The following is a 19,735-nucleotide window of genomic DNA, read 5'->3' on the forward strand; positions in this document are numbered from 1 at the left end:
AGTAGGGTGGTCTGACAGTTGTAGTATAGGCTATTAGGTGTTTATAGAGCCTTCACTTTTTATGCATTCATTTAAATGGGTGAAAAACACTGACAGAATTGAAAAAAGCGCATTGATAGTTAAAATATGAAAGAAAGAAAAGAGCAGCTTGAGCATTCAGAAATCTCATTCATTTTGCTGGTATCATAAAAAAAAATTCACAATAAAACCCACTGAAAAAACGCTGCAAGTACTCAATGTGTGCACAAGCCCTTAGTATGAAGCGTAGTATGATAAATTGGAAATACTTTTCCACATACAAAATTATTATTATTGCAGACAGTCAGTACATTTATATATTGATGCATTGCAATTTGTGTGTATGTTGATATCCTCAGAACCCAGATAAATGTTATATTTCATTTCTAGGGGGGAGATGTAGATCTGCATTTGTATTTACCTGACTGCCACCCAAGTAAATATTCCCTCCTTACATTGGTAAAAGACAGTCATCTGAATAAAACCAGTCCCGACACTTGCAACTCAGCGGAGAATCAAAGTGGGCAAAAAAATTGCAAGCCAAAATGGAGAAATGTAACGAAAGGCGGGTAAGACTTGTTTTTCCGCCTCCTTCCTTCTGGCATACAAACTGATGCTCCTTATGCATGTGTATATCATTACATTATCCTTGGTTGAGATTTTTTCTCTGTAAAACAGGTCTGGATGGGTGGAGTGCTGGACTGTTCCCTCGGTTCTGTTAAACATTGACTATACCTGGCATCCAATATATCCCCAAAAGGCTGATGAACAACTTAAACAGTCATGTAAGTTAACTGATCACATTATCTATTTATTTTTGGTGCTATCCAACATTCAATGATGAGAATGATGAGAACATGGCACACTCCCTTTTACTGTTCTATAATGCAGATGTCAGAAATGCAATGCGCAGAGACACGAAGTGAGGGCAGTCAGAGATGTGCAAAAACTATATATATATAATATATATATTAGCTGTACTACCTGGCTTCGCCCGGTTTAGTAACTGCTGTTAGCAAAATAGAATGTGTTAACAAAAATTTATTCTCCACACAAAAACCACAAAACAAATAGATAGAAATGTAATTATTAAAAGGCAAAAACTAAGCTAATAGAAGCATTTCACAACATATATTTCAACACCAGAGATATTCCACACAGATTTAACTACTTGGCCAAGTAATGTAAAGTAATCTTCTACTCCTTATTCGAGAGCCTTTTGATAAACGACATTCTTAGTTCTTCCTTCAGGTGCAAACACGAACAGATTTTTGGCTGTTCCAACTCTTGAACAGGCCACATAAAGTTGACCATGAGAAAAGCATGGAGATTGTAAATCGATTCCAACTACTTTCAAGGACTGTCCCTGAGCCTTGTTGATGGACATAGCAAATGCCAGTCGAACAGGAAACTGGAGGCGCTTAAAATCAAAAGGCAAATCAGATGGAATGAGAGGAATTGTTGGAATGAAAACATCTTCTCCTGTGGCACATCCTGTCAAAATGGTTGCCTCAATTACATGTGGAAACAGGTTCTTAATCAAGAGTCTTGTTCCATTACACAGCTTTGGTGGATCCAAATTTCTCAATGGCAGAATAGGTGCTCCAGGTTTTAGAATGAGGTTGTGAGGAGGAAGTCCTTGTGCTTTGTTATACTGAGAATGTCCTTTGTTGCAAAATAGAAGCTGAGCTGTGATTGGTTGCTATTGGCAGCCTGATAAATCTTTGTGAGATGCGTTTTGTGTGTGCTGAGGGTGGTATATGTGTTCAAGCACGTGGTAGTGTGTGGCGCATTTTGTTACAACTCTCCTGTTAGGTTTTTTTTAGTTTGCTGGTCACATGACCATTTTGCCTATTTAATCCGGCTCCGCCCTCCTGGCTTTGCTGGACTTCATTTGTATTTACTACTGTTGAGCTAGCTTGTTGCTCTGTTGCCGTTCTCTGTTAGTTTTGCTAGGTCTTCTGACCCCTATGCCTTTTTGTTGTGTGTTTGTCTTTGACTGCTACTATTTCTGCTAGGAGGTGTCCAACTTTTCCCAGTCCCTAGATCTTGTAGGGATCCCTCCCTCACATCTATAGGTCTGCGTTCAGACTAGCCGAGGACTTTAGCGGGTCTGATCGCAGGATCAGGTTCCCCGTTACATCGTAGGGATCTAGTTTAGTTCTATTGTAGGGACAGATCTCCTCTCTTTCCTTAGTCTCTGTAGCAGATCATAACAGTAAGTCCAGCCATAAAAAAAAAAATTTTCTCTAAGGAAAGACCTCCAGTTTTCCATCATGGTCTCGGTGCAAGATTTGGCTCAACGCTTGCAGGGACTCTCTCTGGAGGTGACCAAGCTCCAACAACACGTGAGTAGCTGTTCTGGAGCGCATTTTGTGGAACCTAAGGTACGTCTGCCTGATCTATTTTTTGGCGAACAACAAGATTTTTTTTCTTTTAAAAATGCTTGTCTATTATATTTTCGTTTGAGACCCGGATCCTCTGGTGATGAATCACAGCACATAGGGATCATAATGTCACTTTTGCGCAAAGATCCTCAGGGATGGGCCTTCTCTCTCCAACCTAGTGATCCGTGCTTTAGATCAGTGGATAGTTTTTTTTCTGCTTTGGGTTTGTTGTACGATGATCCTGATCGTGTCTCATCTGCTGAGTCTGAATTAAGACGTTTGAGGCAGGGATCAGGTAATGTGGAAAAATATTGTTCTCACTTCCGTCGGTGGTCTGCCCAGGTGGGGTGGAACGATTTTGCTTTGAAAAGCTTGTTTCTTGCAGTGCTATGTGAAAGGGTAAAGGATTTACTGATTGCTTATCCCACACCTGGAAACTTGCAGGAGGCAATGCAATTAGCTATACGGGTGGACAGGAGACTGCGTGAAAGGGTTAATGAGAGCAAATCCTCTGCTATGTCCGCTTCGAGTCCTGAGAGGTTCTGTGCTGACAATGGAGAGCCGATGGAAATTGGGGCGATGGCACCCCGCTCTCAGGAAAAAGACCGCCGACTTTCTGAAGGCTTGTGTTTCTATTGCGGAAATTCTGGTCATTTTATTAAGAGCTGTGTGCTTCGTAAGAAGAAAGAAAAAAAAATGGTCAGTCATGCTCGTATTGCCTGTTTAAATTCTAAGGGAGTATTCCTATCTGCCACTACTGCTGCTCAGGATGAATTAATTGAATTTCGGGTATTTGTGGATTGTGGATCTACTCTGAATGTGATTGATGGGGGATTCTTGGAAAAACTTAGATTAGAACCTAAAACTTTGTCATCCCCTATTGCTGTGGTTTCTGTCGATGGCTCTCCCTTGAAGAGTGTTACTCACAAGGTCTGTGAATTTCCCCTCACTGTTAATGGTATTCATCAAGAGAATTTGGATTTGGTGGTATTGGATAATTTGCCTTCTCCAGTAATATTGGGGTTACCCTGGTTAAAATTGCACAATCCTGTACTGGATTGGTCTACCAATGAAATTAAGTCCTGGAGCCCTAAGTGTTATGACAAGTGTTGTAACGGGCGCATTGCTGCTGTGGATAGAGGGGAATTGCCTGTACCTATTCAGGATTTTTGGAGAGTTTTTTCTGAGGAGGAGTCGCAGGTTTTGCCTCCCCATAGAGACTATGATTGTACCATTGAATTTGTCCCTGGCGCGACTCTTCCTAAGAGTCGTTTATTTAATCTTACTATTCCTGAAAGAAAGGCTTTGGAAGAATACATACTGACAAGCTTGGCCGCCGGTCACATTAGGCCTTCCAAGTCTCCTGTGGCTGTTGGATTTTTTTTTGTAAAAAAAAAAAGATGGCGGTTTACGTCCTTGTCTGGACTTTCGTGAGATTAATAAAATTACTGTACGCAATCCTTACCCACTGCCATTGATTCCTGATTTATTTAACCAGTTAGTGGGGGCCAAGTGGTTCTCTAAAATTGATCTCCGGGGGGCATACAATTTGTTGCGCATGAAGGAGGGTGATGAATGGAAGACTGCTTTTAACACTCCTGTGGGTCATTTTGAGAATCTGGTTATGCCTTTTGGTCTCACCAATGCTCCAGCATTTTTTCAGAATCTTATTAATGATATCCTTAGACCTTTAATCGGCAAAAATGTGGTTGTGTATTTGGATGACATTTTGATTTATTCGCCGGATCTGGAGTCTCATTGGCGGAGCGTACGTGAGGTATTACAGTTATTAATGGACAATTCGCTTTTTGCTAAGCTGGAGAAATGTGAGTTCGCTGTACAGAGAATTAGTTTTTTGGGCTACATTATCTCCAGTGAAGGTTTTGAGATGGACCCGGTTAAAGTTCAAGCTGTGCAGGAATGGCCTAGGCCTATTGGTTTGAAATCGATACAGAGGTTTTTGGGTTTCGCCAATTATTACAGAAAATTCATAAAACAATTTTCTATTGTCAAACCGCTGACTGATCTCACCAGGAAAGGTGCTAATGCGGTTCAGTGGACTTCTGAGGCCATTGAAGCTTTTGTGTTTCTAAAGGAGAGGTTCACCTCTGCTCCCATCCTTATGCAGCCTGATGTGACTAAGCCGTTTTTGGTTGAGGTTGATGCTTCTTCGGTTGGGGTTGGTGCGGTGTTGTCTCAGGAAAACAAGGATGGAGTACATCCCTGTGCCTTTTTTTCAAAAAAATTTTCCGAGACTGAACTTAATTACGATATTGGTAATCGGGAATTGCTGGCGATTAAACTCGCATTTGAACACTGGCGTCATCTCTTGGAAGGTGCTGAATTTCCCATTCAGGTTTTCACTGATCATAAAAATCTGATCTATCTTGATGCTGCCAAGCGCTTGAATGCCCGTCAGGCTAGGTGGGCACTTTTTTTCTCGCGGTTTAATTTTTCCGTTGCTTACATCCCGGGTACCAAGAATGTTAAAGCGGATGCTTTGTCTCGCAGCTTTTCTCCCATGGTCGGTGTTGAGGAGGAAGAGGAGACCATTTTACAAGAAGGTGTTGTGATTGCTGCTTTGGACTCCATTTTGGAGGATGAGATTCTTAAAGCACAGGAGAATGCCCCATCTAACACTCCCCATGGGAGGTTGTTTGTGCCTAGGACCTTTAGGAGAGATTTGTTTGTTGAGTGTCATGAGTCTCGGTTGGCAGGTCATCCAGGAATTTCTGAGACCAAGAGACTTGTGGGTCGCAGTTTTTGGTGGCCTGGATGGCAGAAGGAAGTCATTAAGTGGGTGCGCCAATGTACTGTGTGTGCAAGATCCAAGTCTTCGCATGCTCCTGCTGCGGGGTTGCTTTGCCCTCTGGAGGTTCCTAGTGCACCTTGGACACATCTGGCTATGGACTTTATTACTGACCTTCCTTCCTCTGAAGGTTTCACGGTCATCTGGGTGGTCGTGGACCGTTTTAGCAAGATGTGTCACTTGGTTCCCTTCATCAAACTGCCTTGCGCTAAGACACTCGCCAAGGCCTTTGTCAAGGAAATTATCAGACTACATGGTGTTCCTACTGACATTGTTTCTGATAGGGGACCTCAGTTCGTGGCTCGTTTTTGGCGTGCCTTTTGTGACAGGTTGGGAGTTCATTTGTCGTTTTCATCCGGATATCATCCTGAGTCTAATGGCCAGACAGAAAGGAAGAACCAGGATGTTGAGCAGTTCTTGGGTTGTTTTGTGGCAGACAATCAAGAGGGGTGGTCTGAGTTTCTGCCACTTGCTGAATTTGCTCTTAACAACCATACATCCTCTTCTGCTGGGTGTTCGCCTTTTTTTTGTTGTTCTGGGAGACATCCGTCTTTTGGGTCATTTTCCAAATTGGTTTCGGCTGTGCCTGAGGAGGAGAGTTTTTCCAGTGATTTGGAGAGAGTTTGGACGGATGTGCGTGGTAATCTTCAGGAGGCTAACAAGAAATCTGAGAGGTACTTTGATAGGAAACGGCAAGAGGTTTTGTTTGCTGTTGGTGACATGGTTTGGTTGTCCTCTAAGAATCTGCGATTGAGGATTCCTTCTAAAAAATTGGGTCCCAAGTTCGTAGGGCCCTTTAAGGTACTTCAGATAGTTAACCAATCTGCTGTTAGGCTGGAGGTTCCTACGTCCTGGAGGATTAATCCGGTGTTTCATGTTTCTCTGTTGAAAAAAGCTGATGTGTCGGATGGTGACGCCTCTGCCACTGTACCTCCGGTGGTGGAGGACGGGGAATATGAAATGTCCCGCATCCTAAATTCTAGACGGTATAGAGGGAGTTTGCAGTATCTCGTCGCTTGGAAGGGTTTCGGACCTGAGGATAACTCATGGGTGAGGGCGGATGATGTTTCTGCTCCCAGACTTGTCCGAGCGTTTCACAGGAGGTTTCCTGGTAAGCCTGGGCCTAGGGGATCCGGAGGATCCTCTTAGAAGAGGGGGTACTGTTACAACTCTCCTGTTAGGTTTTTTTTAGTTTGCTGGTCACATGACCATTTTGCCTATTTAATCCGGCTCCGCCCTCCTGGCTTTGCTGGACTTCATTTGTATTTACTACTCTTGAGCTAGCTTGTTGCTCTGTTGCCGTTCTCTGTTAGTTTTGCTAGGTCTTCTGACCCCTATGCCTTTTTGTTGTGTGTTTGTCTTTGACTGCTACTATTTCTGCTAGGAGGTGTCCAACTTTTCCCAGTCCCTAGATCTTGTAGGGATCCCTCCCTCACATCTATAGGTCTGCGTTCAGACTAGCCGAGGACTTTAGCGGGTCTGATCGCAGGATCAGGTTCCCCGTTACATCATAGGGATCTAGTTTAGTTCTATTGTAGGGACAGATCTCCTCTCTTTCCTTAGTCTCTGTAGCAGATCATAACACATTTTGTGTGTGTGTTCATATCCCTGTGTGTGGTGAGTATGAGTATCCCATGTCGGGGCCCCACCTTAGCAACTGTATTGTATATACTCTTTGGCTCCATCGCTCTCATTCTTTAATTCTCCCTTGTTCACATGTGGCAGCTGTCAATTTGCCTCCAACACTTTTCCTTTCACTTTTTCCCCATTATGTAGATAGGGGCAAAATTGTTTGGTGAATTGGAACGCGCGGGGTTAAAATTCCGCCTCACAACATAACCTATGATGCTCTCGGGGTCCAGACGTGTGACTGTGCAAAATTTTGTGGCTGTAGCTGCGACGGTGCAGATGCCAATCCCGGACACACACACACACACACACACACACACACACACACACATTCAGCTTTATATATTGGATATATATAATAGTAACAAGGTCTCTCGAGCCTTGGATAGCGGGATCCGGACCTTGTCGGTTGATGCGCAATGTTGGGCACTGTGAAATCACTCAGTACCACAAGCAGATCCCGGCTCTCCTCAGCGGCCGCGGTACTCGAGGGACCTCTGCGGTGAATCCGGCATTTGTTCACCGGCGTCCGCCTGTGCTGCCTCGTAGGTCTCTGCCTCCGACCTGTCAGGCTGGTTTCCACAGCGCATCCCGCGCACGTTTCCTTCTCTCTGCAGCTTGGCGCCGAAATCACCTCAGGTTTGGCGCGCTTGACCTTTTATATTTAAAAACTCCTCACTAGACGTCACCTGACCGGGTCTCACGTTCAAATCTGTTCCCCCTTCAACATTCCTAAGGCATCTTGGTTCCGTTTGATTGGGGTCAACCAGCAGATGACAATAAGGCTTTTTTACTTCTATTACAGTTCTATGTAACATTTTTTTTTTTTATCAGTATCTCAAATGGAAGAATCCATGCTATCGATGCTGAGGCCTTGCCAGAGAACATCAGAACGAGTCACGTCTCCCACTGCTTTAAGCCGACCTGCACTTGATCCCTCTGAACTGCCTCCAGATAAGCTACATGTGGAGCTAGAGCTCTCGCCTGACTCCCAAGTCATTTTCTACGGACCCCTCTTGAAGGCCTTTCTGTCGATAAAGGTAATGTTTGCTATATTGCTAAATTGTTTATTCTTCCTGCATGCATTGCTTAAAGGGATCCAGTAAGAATAATTTTACTAATGAAACTAGTATGGCTGTAGAACAATAAACTATATTGGCTGGCAATGAGATATCAAGCATTGAAGCCACATAGAAATGATCGTGGAAGTGCGTTGGCGGCATCAGTTTTCCTTATTACACCCTGACAGTTCTGCCTTGCTGATGAAAGTGGTTGATGCCGTTAGGGATAGGACACTTAGGTATCAGCAATTTATGACATGTCTTGTGGGTAGGTCAAAATGTGCGATGTTAGAAATAACCTTTTAATCAAGTTTGATGGTAAACTTCTTTAATTAAAAAAAAGTTTCTTTTTTTAATTTCCATATCACTATTCCTGAAATTTTCACACTGGTCCCAAAGCCTTGTAATAGACTGACACTGTTCTGTAGAGACTTTAGAAGTCATCTAATTTCCTCAAAGTAAGGATAACAGTGAAACAATTAAAGAGTAACTGTCTTTTTAATATTTTTTTTCATACACATGAAAATAAGCAACTTTGTAATATATCTTATTGGAAAATGTGCTTCTTTCTCTAACAAGATTGATCAGTCATTATCAAAAATCTCAATTCTGAGCTAAAATGTGTATTCAGCGAAGACAGACTCTCCCATTACTGAGATAGTAGATGGAATCGCATCAGTAGCATCTGCCATCTAGATAGAAGGGAGAGGAGGGAGGAGCTCTGCCTCTAGATCCTCCACCCATGTAGATAGAAACTTATCAGTAGCAGCTGCCATCTTCTATCTCAGTAATGGAAAAGTCTGTCCTCACTGAATACAGATTTTAGCCAGGAACATTCTCCCACATAGCCACCTCCTGTTTTTTGAACAAGGTGGCCTATGCATATGTAGCTTCTGTTAAGCACGTTCTGAACCTTTATCCACAGCTCTGAGAAGATGTTAGAATTAAAGGGAATCTGTCACCCCCTGAGAATTATAACCTATAAATATGGGCATACTGGTGATAGAAATGTAAATCTATACCTACCTGTAGGCCTCATATTAGAGGTCTTCTTGCTGTGAAATTTCTTTTTATTAATTCTGGTTTCTGATGCCTTGTGGACCCCCAAGAAATCCCCGCCTCCTTTATTAATTATAATGTTTCGCCCCTACCCTGCACGTCACAGTGCCCTGTGACGTGCAGTTGCATCTGCCAAATCCCGCACCTGCACACTTCACTTTTTAGGCAAGGCGCACTTCTTCATCCCTTCTATGTTCATTGTACAGCAGGGATTTTGTGCGCAGGCGAGTCACTGTGACTTGCGCACCAGTGACCTCCGGCGTACGCAACACTAAGGTGCTCTCCTCACTTCCTCCCGGCATCGTTATCGCTAGAAACCATATATATACACACATATGTATGTTTATATATATATATATATATATATATATTAGTTCCTAACGCTGACATATATAGTTCCTAGCGCTGACAATGCCGGGAGGAAGTGAGGAGAGTATGCCTCATTTAATTCATCATTTTGGTAAAATAGTTTGCCATCTATGAACTCTGACTCTCTCCATACTAAGCCACCTCACTGTGCTAGGTCTCAGGGGGCTTGCCAACTTCCTAATACATAATGGTCGGGAGTGACCACTGGATTAAATGGCCTTTACATATATCCATGTGAAATAAGTTGTAAAAAAGTTTGGTATGCATCTGTAATAAATATTGTGCACAGCCATAAATATATTATGTCTGCAGTATTCTATTCACACAAGAAATTGCACCATTAAATATACTTCATTCTATAACATCAGCCTCCAATGTTCTTTATTTTCTTTGACCCTACCCTGCTCAATTATCTGCCATCTGATGTCATGAACCTGATGATTCATTCATAAGAAATGCTTCACTACTGTTTCAGTTTTTGTTCTGTTCACTTTTACCTATATCCTTCTTAACCTCTTGTTGTCTTTCCTTTTGTTTTCGTGTCTTTGATATCTTTGTACGTGATTTGTGTTCTGTTGATCTTAAATTTTGTTTCTCAAGCTCTGTCCAACAAAGGCTTTATCAAAGGGACACTTTAGCAGATATGTACCATCTCTAATATTGCACGTGATAAATCCTCTCATAGGTATTTTCAGAATGTTCCTGGGATAACGGACAAATTCCCATTTAGACATTTCACTGCAGTTTTGGAAATCCAGGCAGACAAAACCGTCTTTTCATCAAGTCGCAGCAAATGTCTGTCTATTGCCTTTGGTCTAGGGTGAACATTAGTCTTAATGAGCTTGTTAGTGACCGTCCTTCACGGTATGCAAATAAAGGGTATTTAGGAAACAATGATCCACAATTGGAATCATACTACAGAATACTATTTCCTAACAAGAGGGGGTGTTTTACAATAGGTAGAAGTAGACACAAAACGTATAAAAGTACAATATATAAGCCTTTAATGCGATTAATTGCTTTTGCGGTCTTCAATATGTTAGACGCACAACACAAACATTACGGTCTCACGTGACTGGACACAGACACGATACTGACAATGTTTTTTTTAAGCAAAGTCTTTCATGTCATCTTGCTATTAAACCGGAAAAGAATTTTGAGATGGGGTCAAAGTTACACCTCTAGAAGAGAAAAGTAGTGAAACACCAAATATAAAGAAAACACTAAATTCAAAAGAATCTTCTTGAATCTATCAATTGCAAGTTTAGTGTGTATATCCATATCCTTTCATAATGGTGTTCTAGTCTCTCAACAATGATACTTCCCTAGATCTCTTCTCTGCGAGAAGGTGTTTAAATGGCTTTGCTTAGTTGTTTGAGCCCTTTGAGTTTCTGTAGCAAATTTCTTTACATCATGGAATAGCCTTTCTTTCTTGCTAAACCTTTTTTCCACTGTGTTTATGACGTTGTCTCTTAGGGATAATTGTAGTTATCTTGCGGACTTTGTGCTGACAAGGAATTATATTTGAAGCGATAACTGCTTCAGCTCATCCTTTTCTACGATAGTATTTAAATGTACAATACATTTTAGGGTTGTAGCGATTTTTGCCCTTTCCATGAGGTCATACTGTGGCGACCAAAAGTTTTGCTTTTTTTTTTTTAAAAGTGTGATTACTTCTGTCCGGTTGTTGTGATGACATTTTCTTGGTGATTTTAGTAAACTGGAAGGAAATGGTTGTCAGCTATAAGGGCGAAAATTGTGTTTTGCACTATTCTATCCTTTTATGTGTTAATTTTGAACATTTTCATGGGCCAAATGTTTTGCATATTTTGTCATGGGTAGTCGATTTTGCCTAAATTTTTTTTTTATTTTTTAATATGGGTGTTTTTATGTTAAAACATGGCAAAGACAAAGGCAGATTTATCACCAGATGTCGGGAAGCTTATTATTCTGAGAGTAAAGTCAGGCAAAAGCCAAAAAGAGGTAGCTATGGAATTCCGTTGTTCTCAGAGTCACGTATATTAAAGAAAAAAAAAAGAAGGTTATGGCACTGCTGACTAACCTAAGAGTGAACGACCACAGAAAACTTCCTCCAGAGTCGATAACATTATTAAAGAAGTCAGTTTCTGATGTCCATAAAAGTGTTGTATGGATTTTGCACGAAATGAACGAAAAATATGGGGTCGAAGTGAGTCGCCAAACTGTGGAGCGACGGCTAAGAGCAGTAGGGTTAAATGCACAAGATCCAGTCAAGAAGGCTTTCATCTCTGCAAAGAACCGGAAGGCTTGACTTGAGTTTGCCAAAGAACACAGCCAATGGAAAGAGACAAATTGGTCTAAGGTGTTGGGGTCATGTGAATCCAAGTTCAATATGTTTGGTAGTGATGGCAAGCACTATACAGTGGGGGAAATAAGTATTTGATCCCTTGCTGTTTTTGTAAGTTTGCCTACAGACAAAGACATGAACAGTCTATAATTTTAAGGGTAGGTTAATTTTAACATTGTGAGAAAGAATATCCCAAAAAAAAATCAAGAAAATCACGTTGTATAAATTAGATAATTTTTTTTTGCATTTTGCAGTGAGAAATTAGTATTTGATCCCCTACAAACCATTCCTGGCTCCTACAGACCAGTTAGACGCTCCTAATCAACTCGTTACCTGCATTAAAGACAGATGTCTTACATAGTCACCTGTATAAAAGACTCCAGTCCAGAGACTCAATTAATCATTCAGACTCTGAACTCTACAACATGGGCAAGACCAAAGAGCTTTCTAAGGATGTCAGGGACAAGATCATAGACCTGCACAAGCTGGAATGGGCTACAAAACCATAAGTAAGACGCTGGGTGAGAAGGAGACAACTGTTGGTGCAATAGTAAGAAAATGGAGGAAATACAAAATGACTGTCAATCGACATCTATCTGGGGCACCGTGCAAAATCTCATCTCTTGGGGTATCCTTGATCATGAGGAGGAAGGTGAGAGATCAGCCTAAAACTACATGGGGGAACTTGTTAATGATCTCAAGGCAGCTGGGACCACAGTCACCAAGAAAACCATTGGTAACACATTACGCCTTAAAGTCTTAAAATCCTGCAGTGCCGCAAGGTCCCCCCGCTCAAGAAGGCACATGTGCAGGCCCATCTTAAGTTTGCCAATGAACACCTGGATGATTCTGTGAGTTATTGAGAGAAGGTGCTGTGGTCAGATGAGACAAACATTGAGCTCTTTTGCATTAACTCAACTCGCCGTGTTTGGAGGAAGAAGAAAGATGAGTACAACCCTAAGAACATCGTCTCACCTGTGAAGCATGGTGGGGGAAACATTATACTTTGGGGGTGCTTTTCTGAAAAGGGGAAATGACGACTCCACCGTACTGAAGGGAAGATGGATGTGGTCATGTATCGCGAGATTTTGGCCCACAACCTCCTTCCCTCAGTAAGAGTATTGAAGATGGGTCGTGGCTGGGTCTTCCAGCAAGACAATGACCCAAAACATACAGCCAAGGCAACAAAGGAGTGGCTCAAAAGGGGCACAGTAAGGTCATGGAGTGGCCTAGCCAGTCTCCAGACCTTAATCCCATAGAAAACTTATGGAGGGAGTTGAAGCTCCAAGTTGCCAAGCGACAGACTCAAAATCTTAATTTAGAGATGATCTGCAAAGAGGAGTGGACCAAAATTCCTCATGACATGTGCGCAACCCTCATCATCAACTACAAAAAAAGTTTGACTGCTGTGCTTGCGAACAAGGGTTTTGCCATCAAGCATTGTGTTGTTTACCAGAGGGATCAAATACTTATTTCACACTGCAAAATACAAAAACATTTATCTAATTTATACAATGTGATTTTCTTGATTTTTTTTTTGGATATTCTAGCAATGTTAAAATTAACCTACCCTTAAAATTATAGACTGTTCATGTCTTTGTCAGTGGGCAAACTTACAACAGCAGCAAGGGATCAAATAATTATTTGCCCCACTGTATATACGTCCCAATTTGAAAACGTAATGATGTAAGGTACCAAACTCCTACAGTGAAACATGGTGGTGGCAATGTCATGGTTTGGGGCTGCTTTTCTGCATCTACCATTGGCCCTCTGCATAGAATTTGTGGAAATATGAATGCTACCATGTACAAGGATATTCTGGAGAATGTAATGCTGCCACATGGTAAAACCAAAGTAGGCAGGGGATGGAAATTCCAGCAAGACAATGATCTTAAGCACACATTCATTTTAGTCAAAAATTGGTTAGCAAACAAAAAATGTTCGCCTGTAGCAATGCCCAATCCAGTCACCTGATTTAAACCCTATAGAGAACCATATGAGTTAGGACAACGAGTCGGCACCCGTATCCATAGCAATAAAGATTAATTCTTTGCAGATTTGCAAATGGAATGGAGCAAGATCCCTCAAGATGTCTTGAATACCCTAGTGGCTTCAATGACCCGTCTGTGTGGTGCAGTAAATAAAGCAAGAGGTTATGCTACAAAATACTAAGTTATGGCATTGTAAGCAATGAATTACTCTCTATGTTGTGATCAATAAATAATATATGCAAAACTTTTGGCAGTCAGTTTTCTTTAATTAAATGACCATTCCTATATTCAAAAGCATTTTGGTTAAAATTAAGCTCTTGCATGATGACAACTTCATGCACTTTCAATTCATCGCCAGGAAAATGGCATCACAACAACCAGACAGAAGCAATCACACTTTAAAAAAACTGCTAAACTTTTGGTCGCTACTGTATATTATGGATTTTTGATGTGTTCTGGATGTAAGCTGTTGAGAACAATGTTATTATATGCTGTTTTTTTTTTTTGCTGATTAATATCTCCAACCATTTCAACTGATGAGAAGTATAAATGAATCCAGATCTCCTCTTTATCTCCAGACACCCGAGGAAGGCTGTTGGCAGCCGGAATGCGTTGTTTTTTTATTTCTGTTTTTAATTTTAAAAAATTATTATTTGAAGAGATTTTTGTCAATACTCCATTTTTATCAATTGCCTGCTGTGGGAGCGCCATTCACCTGGGTCTTTCACCACAATCTTGCTTGACTGTAAGATGTTGATGTATGCCTGTGTGTGTTTATATTGTAATATAACCATTAGATATGTCACTGTTGGGATCTATAGCTATAGCTTGCTCCGCAGTTTTATTAACTCTCTTAGAATATCCTGTGGATATTCCAAAAAATGCCTAACACAGCTGTTATACCTTTTAGACCTGATAAAAAAAAGAGATTTGTTTTGAAGAGAAACTCCATTAGATTTATCGGTATCACAGATGTCAGTCATCTTATCTCTGATACAATCCGTTCATATGGAAAATGGCTGTTTTTCGTCACTGCTTATCAAACAAATGGGATCTATGGGAACAATATTCACATAGGCACCATTTCATTAAGACCTGTGTTGTTCAGGGGTGTCTGAAAAGTCAGGGACTGGAGTGTGATTCATGGCATAGGCTCATTGAATTTTAAGAGTGTGTGTTGTCACACCCCCGTCTTGCCCCAGCTCTGCCCATTTTTGCAGAGTTGGCCAAAACTGATGTAATGATGCCAAAAGTCACATAATTTTTGCGCAACTCTTCCTTTTTAAAATTTTTTGTCATTTTAATGTGTCTTCTATCATCCAGAATCCGTGCCATATTTTTCTGTTTGGTTTTGCAGCACAGCTTCATTCATTGAATAGAGAGGAGCTACAATGCCGAGCATAGCCCAAGGACGAGAGTGGCGCTATTTCTGGGAGTTAGATTCCAAATATTTTACATTTCATAAACCCTTTTACTGATGGCGATAATGTTTTTCAAGAACTTCCTGTAGCTATTCTTGAAAGTTTTATACAAGAGAAGAGGCGCCAAAAATTACAGCTAGTCAGATACATTGATTTGCATAATTAGTTGGGATGTGATTATTTAACAACATAATCACCCGAAAGAAAGAGCACAGAAAATTATATTACTGCTCTTCAAGCCTTTGGAGCTAAGAAATTATATTGGGGTTAATAAGAAGGTAATGGAATGCTCTGAAAATTGACCTGTGTAAGATTGTTTGCTAGAGAAACAATCAAGGATTTTTATAAGATGGATTCAAACTGGCCTTTAAAGTGAACCTGTATGTTTTTTTTCTAAATAATCTCAATCAAATATCTTTTAATCATATTTAACAATACTCCTGCAACCTCTTCACGAGGACACAGCTGTCCCGCATACCTAGGAAAACGCCTTTTATGATTATCCCACAGCAAATGTTATTTGACGCCGTGTCGTCCAATGTGTCCATCTGGACTGTGCAGGGCACTTCCTCTGTCGCTGCAATCGCTGCCTCTCCTGCCTTGATTGACGAGGATAACGTCTCGTACGGCATCCACGCAATCTTTTCAACTCTTTCACCTGCACAGTTGGGAATAAGATCTTTGCAGGTGAAACCAGTGCCAAGCACAGTCTGGAGCCACTCATCGGATTGCTCAGAGACATAAGGCGGGGGACAATTATAAAATTATATATACACATTCCTCAGCATTGAAATTGCAAGACCAAGAAGGAAAAGTTGTGGAATTATGGAAATTACAGGGTCGATAGACATGTTAATATTCAAATGATGAAAAAATAAAAACAAAATTTTGAAAACATCTCGACTTATTAAGTATCGAGTATAAGCACCACATACAGATATGCGCACTTACACGCTTTGGCATGCTATCAGTGAGGTTATTAATGGTTTGAAGAATGTTCTGCCATGTTGAATGCACTATGGCACGTAAATCAGCAAGATCCGCTGCTGTCAGCTACCCTTGTAGTTGCTGACCAATGATGTCCCATATGGGCTTGATAGTAAACCGTTCCGGAGACTGGAAGGCCATGGTAGTACTTATAGGCCACTCAGGCTGCTCATAGTAGCCCTAGCAACATGTGGCCTAGCGTTGTTGTGTTAAAAAACAGCTCCTGGGACAAAACTCCTCCATTTTTCAATAATGCTGTTCAGTTGATGGTGGAATATTTAGGAGGGAACAATTTTCATGAAGTAATTTGTTACAAAATTGGCGTCCTATCAAAGTACAATCCATGCTCAAATTCAGCGAGCTCTTTAGAGCGACCCATTTTTTCACAAATGTTTGTAAGTGCAGACTGTAAGGCAGGGGGGCTGGATAGTATACTCCTTCTGGCAATATGACTGAACAAATTATCTGAATTCAGTAATTGAAGGGGTTTTCCTCTTTTTAGAAAATGTTATGCCATATCCTGCAATAGAAAAACAAACTGGGTACTATTTACCCTTCCCACATCCATTACTGCCCTGGTCTCCATTGTTTGACTGCAGTGCTGGTGACATGACGTCACTGCTGCAGCCAATCGCTGAGCTCTGCTGTTCATGCCATCTTCACGGGCAAAGCCACTGAGCTCCGTGATTGGCTGAAGTGCTGTGAATGTGACGTCACCACTGCAGCCAAACAGAGACCGTTGAGGAGGCAGGGAGACCACACTGGTCCCAGAAGGGTAAGTAGTATTCAGTTTGTTATATTTATAATTGTCACAGCATATGGCATAAAGTCTTCTAATAGAGGACAACCCTTGTTAGAGATGACTCCCCATACTTTTGTTCATTTAGCGCGTGTGTGTGTTTATGTATGGGTGTATATAGTATATATTTATAGACAGATATATATATACAGTTGAAACTTGAAGTTTACATACACTATATAAAAAGACACATATGCATGTTTTTCTCAATATCTGATGTGAAATCAGAATAAACCTTTCCCATTTTAGGTCAATTACGATTACCATAATTTTTAATATTTGCCAAATGCCAGAATAATGAGAGAGAATGTTTTAAGGCATTTTTATTACTTGCTGCAAAGTCAAAAGTTTACATACATTTCATTAGTATTTGGTACCATTGCGCTTAAACTGAATGACGTGGGTCAAACGTTTGGGATATCCTTCCACAAGCTTCTCACAATAGTTGGTCGGAATTTGGGCCCATTCCTCCTGACAAAACTGATCCAGGTTTTTAGGTTGCCTTGCTCACACCTGCCTTTTCAGCGTTGCCCATAAATTTTCAATAGAATTGAGATCAGGGCTTTGTGATGTCCGCTCCAAAACATTGACTTTGTTATCCTTAAGCCACTTTGTTACCATTTTGGCAGTATGCTTTGGGTCATTGTCCATTTGGAAGAACCATTTTCACCCAAGCTTTAACTTCCTGGCTGATGTCTTGAGATGTTGCTTCAGTATTGCCACATAATCTTCTTTTCTCGTGATGCCATCTATTTTGTGAATTGCACCAGTCCCTCCTGCAGCAAAACAACCCCACAACATGATGTTGCCATCCCCGTGTTTCACAGTTGGGATGGTTTTCTTAGGCTTCCAAGCTTCTGCCTTTTTCCTCCAAACATAACGATGGTCATTATGCCCAAAAAGATCAATTTTAGTTTCATCAGACCACAGGACATGTCTCCAAAAATTAAGGTCTTTGTTCCTGTGTGCAGTTGAAAACATTAATCTAGCTTTTTAGGTTTCTTTTGGAGTAATGGCTTCATCCTGGCAGAGTGGCCATTCAGCCCATGTTGATACAGTATTCGTTTCACTGTGGATATTGACACAATCTTTCCAGCTTCCGCCATCATCTTCACAAGGTCTTTTGCTTTTGTCCTTGGATTGATATGCACATGTCGGACCAAAGCAAGTTCATCTCTGGGACACAGAACCCATCTCCTTCCTGAGTGGTATGATGGCTAGACATTCCCATCTTGTTTGTACTTGCTTATAATTGTTTGTACAGTTGAACGAGGCACCTTCAGGTATCTTGAAATTGTACCCAAGGATGAGCTAGACTTGTGCAAGTCCACAATTCTCTTCCTGATATCTTGTCTGATTTCTATAGACTTTCCCATGATTCTACACAAAGAAACAGTGTGTTTCAGGTGTGCATTAAAATACATCCACAGGTATGTCTCTAATAAACTCAGATGTTGCCAAAAAAGCTTCCAAACACATGACATCATCATATGGGCAGTTCAGAATTGTTTAAAAGCATAGTAATCTTAGTGTGTGTAAACTTTTGACTTTGCAGTAAGTAATAAAAATGCCTTAAAACATTTTCTCGCTCTCTCTCATTATTCTGGCATTTGGCAAATATTAAAAATTATGGTAATCCTAACTGACCTAAAACGGGAAAGGTTTATTCTGATTTCATGTCAGATATTGAGAAAAACATGCATAGGAGTCTTTTTATATAGTGTTTGTAAACTTCTGGTTTCCACTGTGTGTGTGTGTGTACCCCGGCAGAATTTTTACTTTCTTGGCCTTATTTCAGAGAATATGAATGATAACAAAAAACTTTTTCTCCGCTCCTGGTTATTGGTTGGGTGAAGCCATTTATTGACAAACTACAGTGTTTTCTCTTTTTAAATCTTAATGACAACCAAAAACATCCAAATGACCCTGATCAAAAGTTCACATATCCCAATTCTTAATGCCGTGTATTGCCCCCTCTCATCAATGACAGCTTGAAGTCTTTTGTGGTAGTTGTTGGATGAGGTTCTCTATTTTCTCACATGGTAAAGCTGCTCATTCTTCTTGGCAAAAATCCTCCAGTTCCTGTAAATTCCTGGGCTGTCTAGCATGAACTGCGCGCTTGAGATCTCCCCAGAGTGGCTCAATGATATTGAGGTCAAGAGACTGAGATGGCCACTTCAGAACCTTCACTTTGTTCTGCTGTAGCCAATGACAAGTCGACTTGGCCTTGTGTTTTGGATCGTTGTCATGTTGTCAATCGTGGGAGAAGAGCCTTGGTGAAAGAGGTAAAGAAGAACACCAACATCACTCTGGCTGAGCTCCAGAGATGCAGTAGAAAGATGGGAGAAAGTTCCACAAAGTCAACTATCACTGCAGCCTTCCACCATTCGGGCCATTATGGCAGAGTGGCCTGACGGAAGCCTCTCCTCAGTGCAAGACATATGAAAGCCCGCATAGAGTTTGCTCAAAAACACATGAAGGCCTCCCAGACTATGAGAAATAAGATTCTCTGGTCTGATGAGACGAAGATAGAACTTTTTGGTGATAATTCTAAGCGGTATGTGTGGAGAAAACCTCTTCTCATCACCTGCCCAATACAATCCCAACAGTGAAACAAGGTGGTGGCAGCATCATGCTATGGGGGTGTTTTTCAGCTGCAGGGACAGGACAACTGGTTGCAATTGAAGGAAACATGAATGCGGCCAAGTACAGAGATATCCTGGATGAAAACCTCTTCCAGAGTGCTCTGGACCTCAGACTTGGCCAAAGGTTCACCTTCCAACAAGACAATGACCCTAAGCACGCAGCTAAAATAACAAAGGAGTGGCTTCAGAACAACTCTGTGACCATTCTTGACTGGCCCAGCCAGAGCCCTGACC

General features: G+C 41.2%; 1 protein-coding gene across 12 annotated transcripts in view; it reads left to right on the forward strand.

The window, feature by feature from the left end:
- BLTP1 (bridge-like lipid transfer protein family member 1) overlaps positions 1–19,735 on the forward strand; it is a 303,862-nt gene that overhangs the window by 87,147 nt on the left and 196,980 nt on the right. For all 12 annotated transcript variants that reach the window (XM_073641272.1, XM_073641320.1, XM_073641292.1 and 9 more), the window contains exons 17-19: positions 409–587; positions 697–803; positions 7,678–7,883. In XM_073641272.1, coding sequence (XP_073497373.1) covers positions 409–587; positions 697–803; positions 7,678–7,883 — 492 coding nt within the window. The remainder of the gene's footprint in view (positions 1–408; positions 588–696; positions 804–7,677; positions 7,884–19,735) is intronic.

This window comes from Phyllobates terribilis, unplaced genomic scaffold (genome assembly GCF_046119375.1).
Source record: "Phyllobates terribilis strain yellow unplaced genomic scaffold, ASM4611937v1 Scaffold_1__5_contigs__length_1240528914, whole genome shotgun sequence".
NCBI lineage: Eukaryota > Metazoa > Chordata > Amphibia > Anura > Dendrobatidae > Phyllobates > Phyllobates terribilis.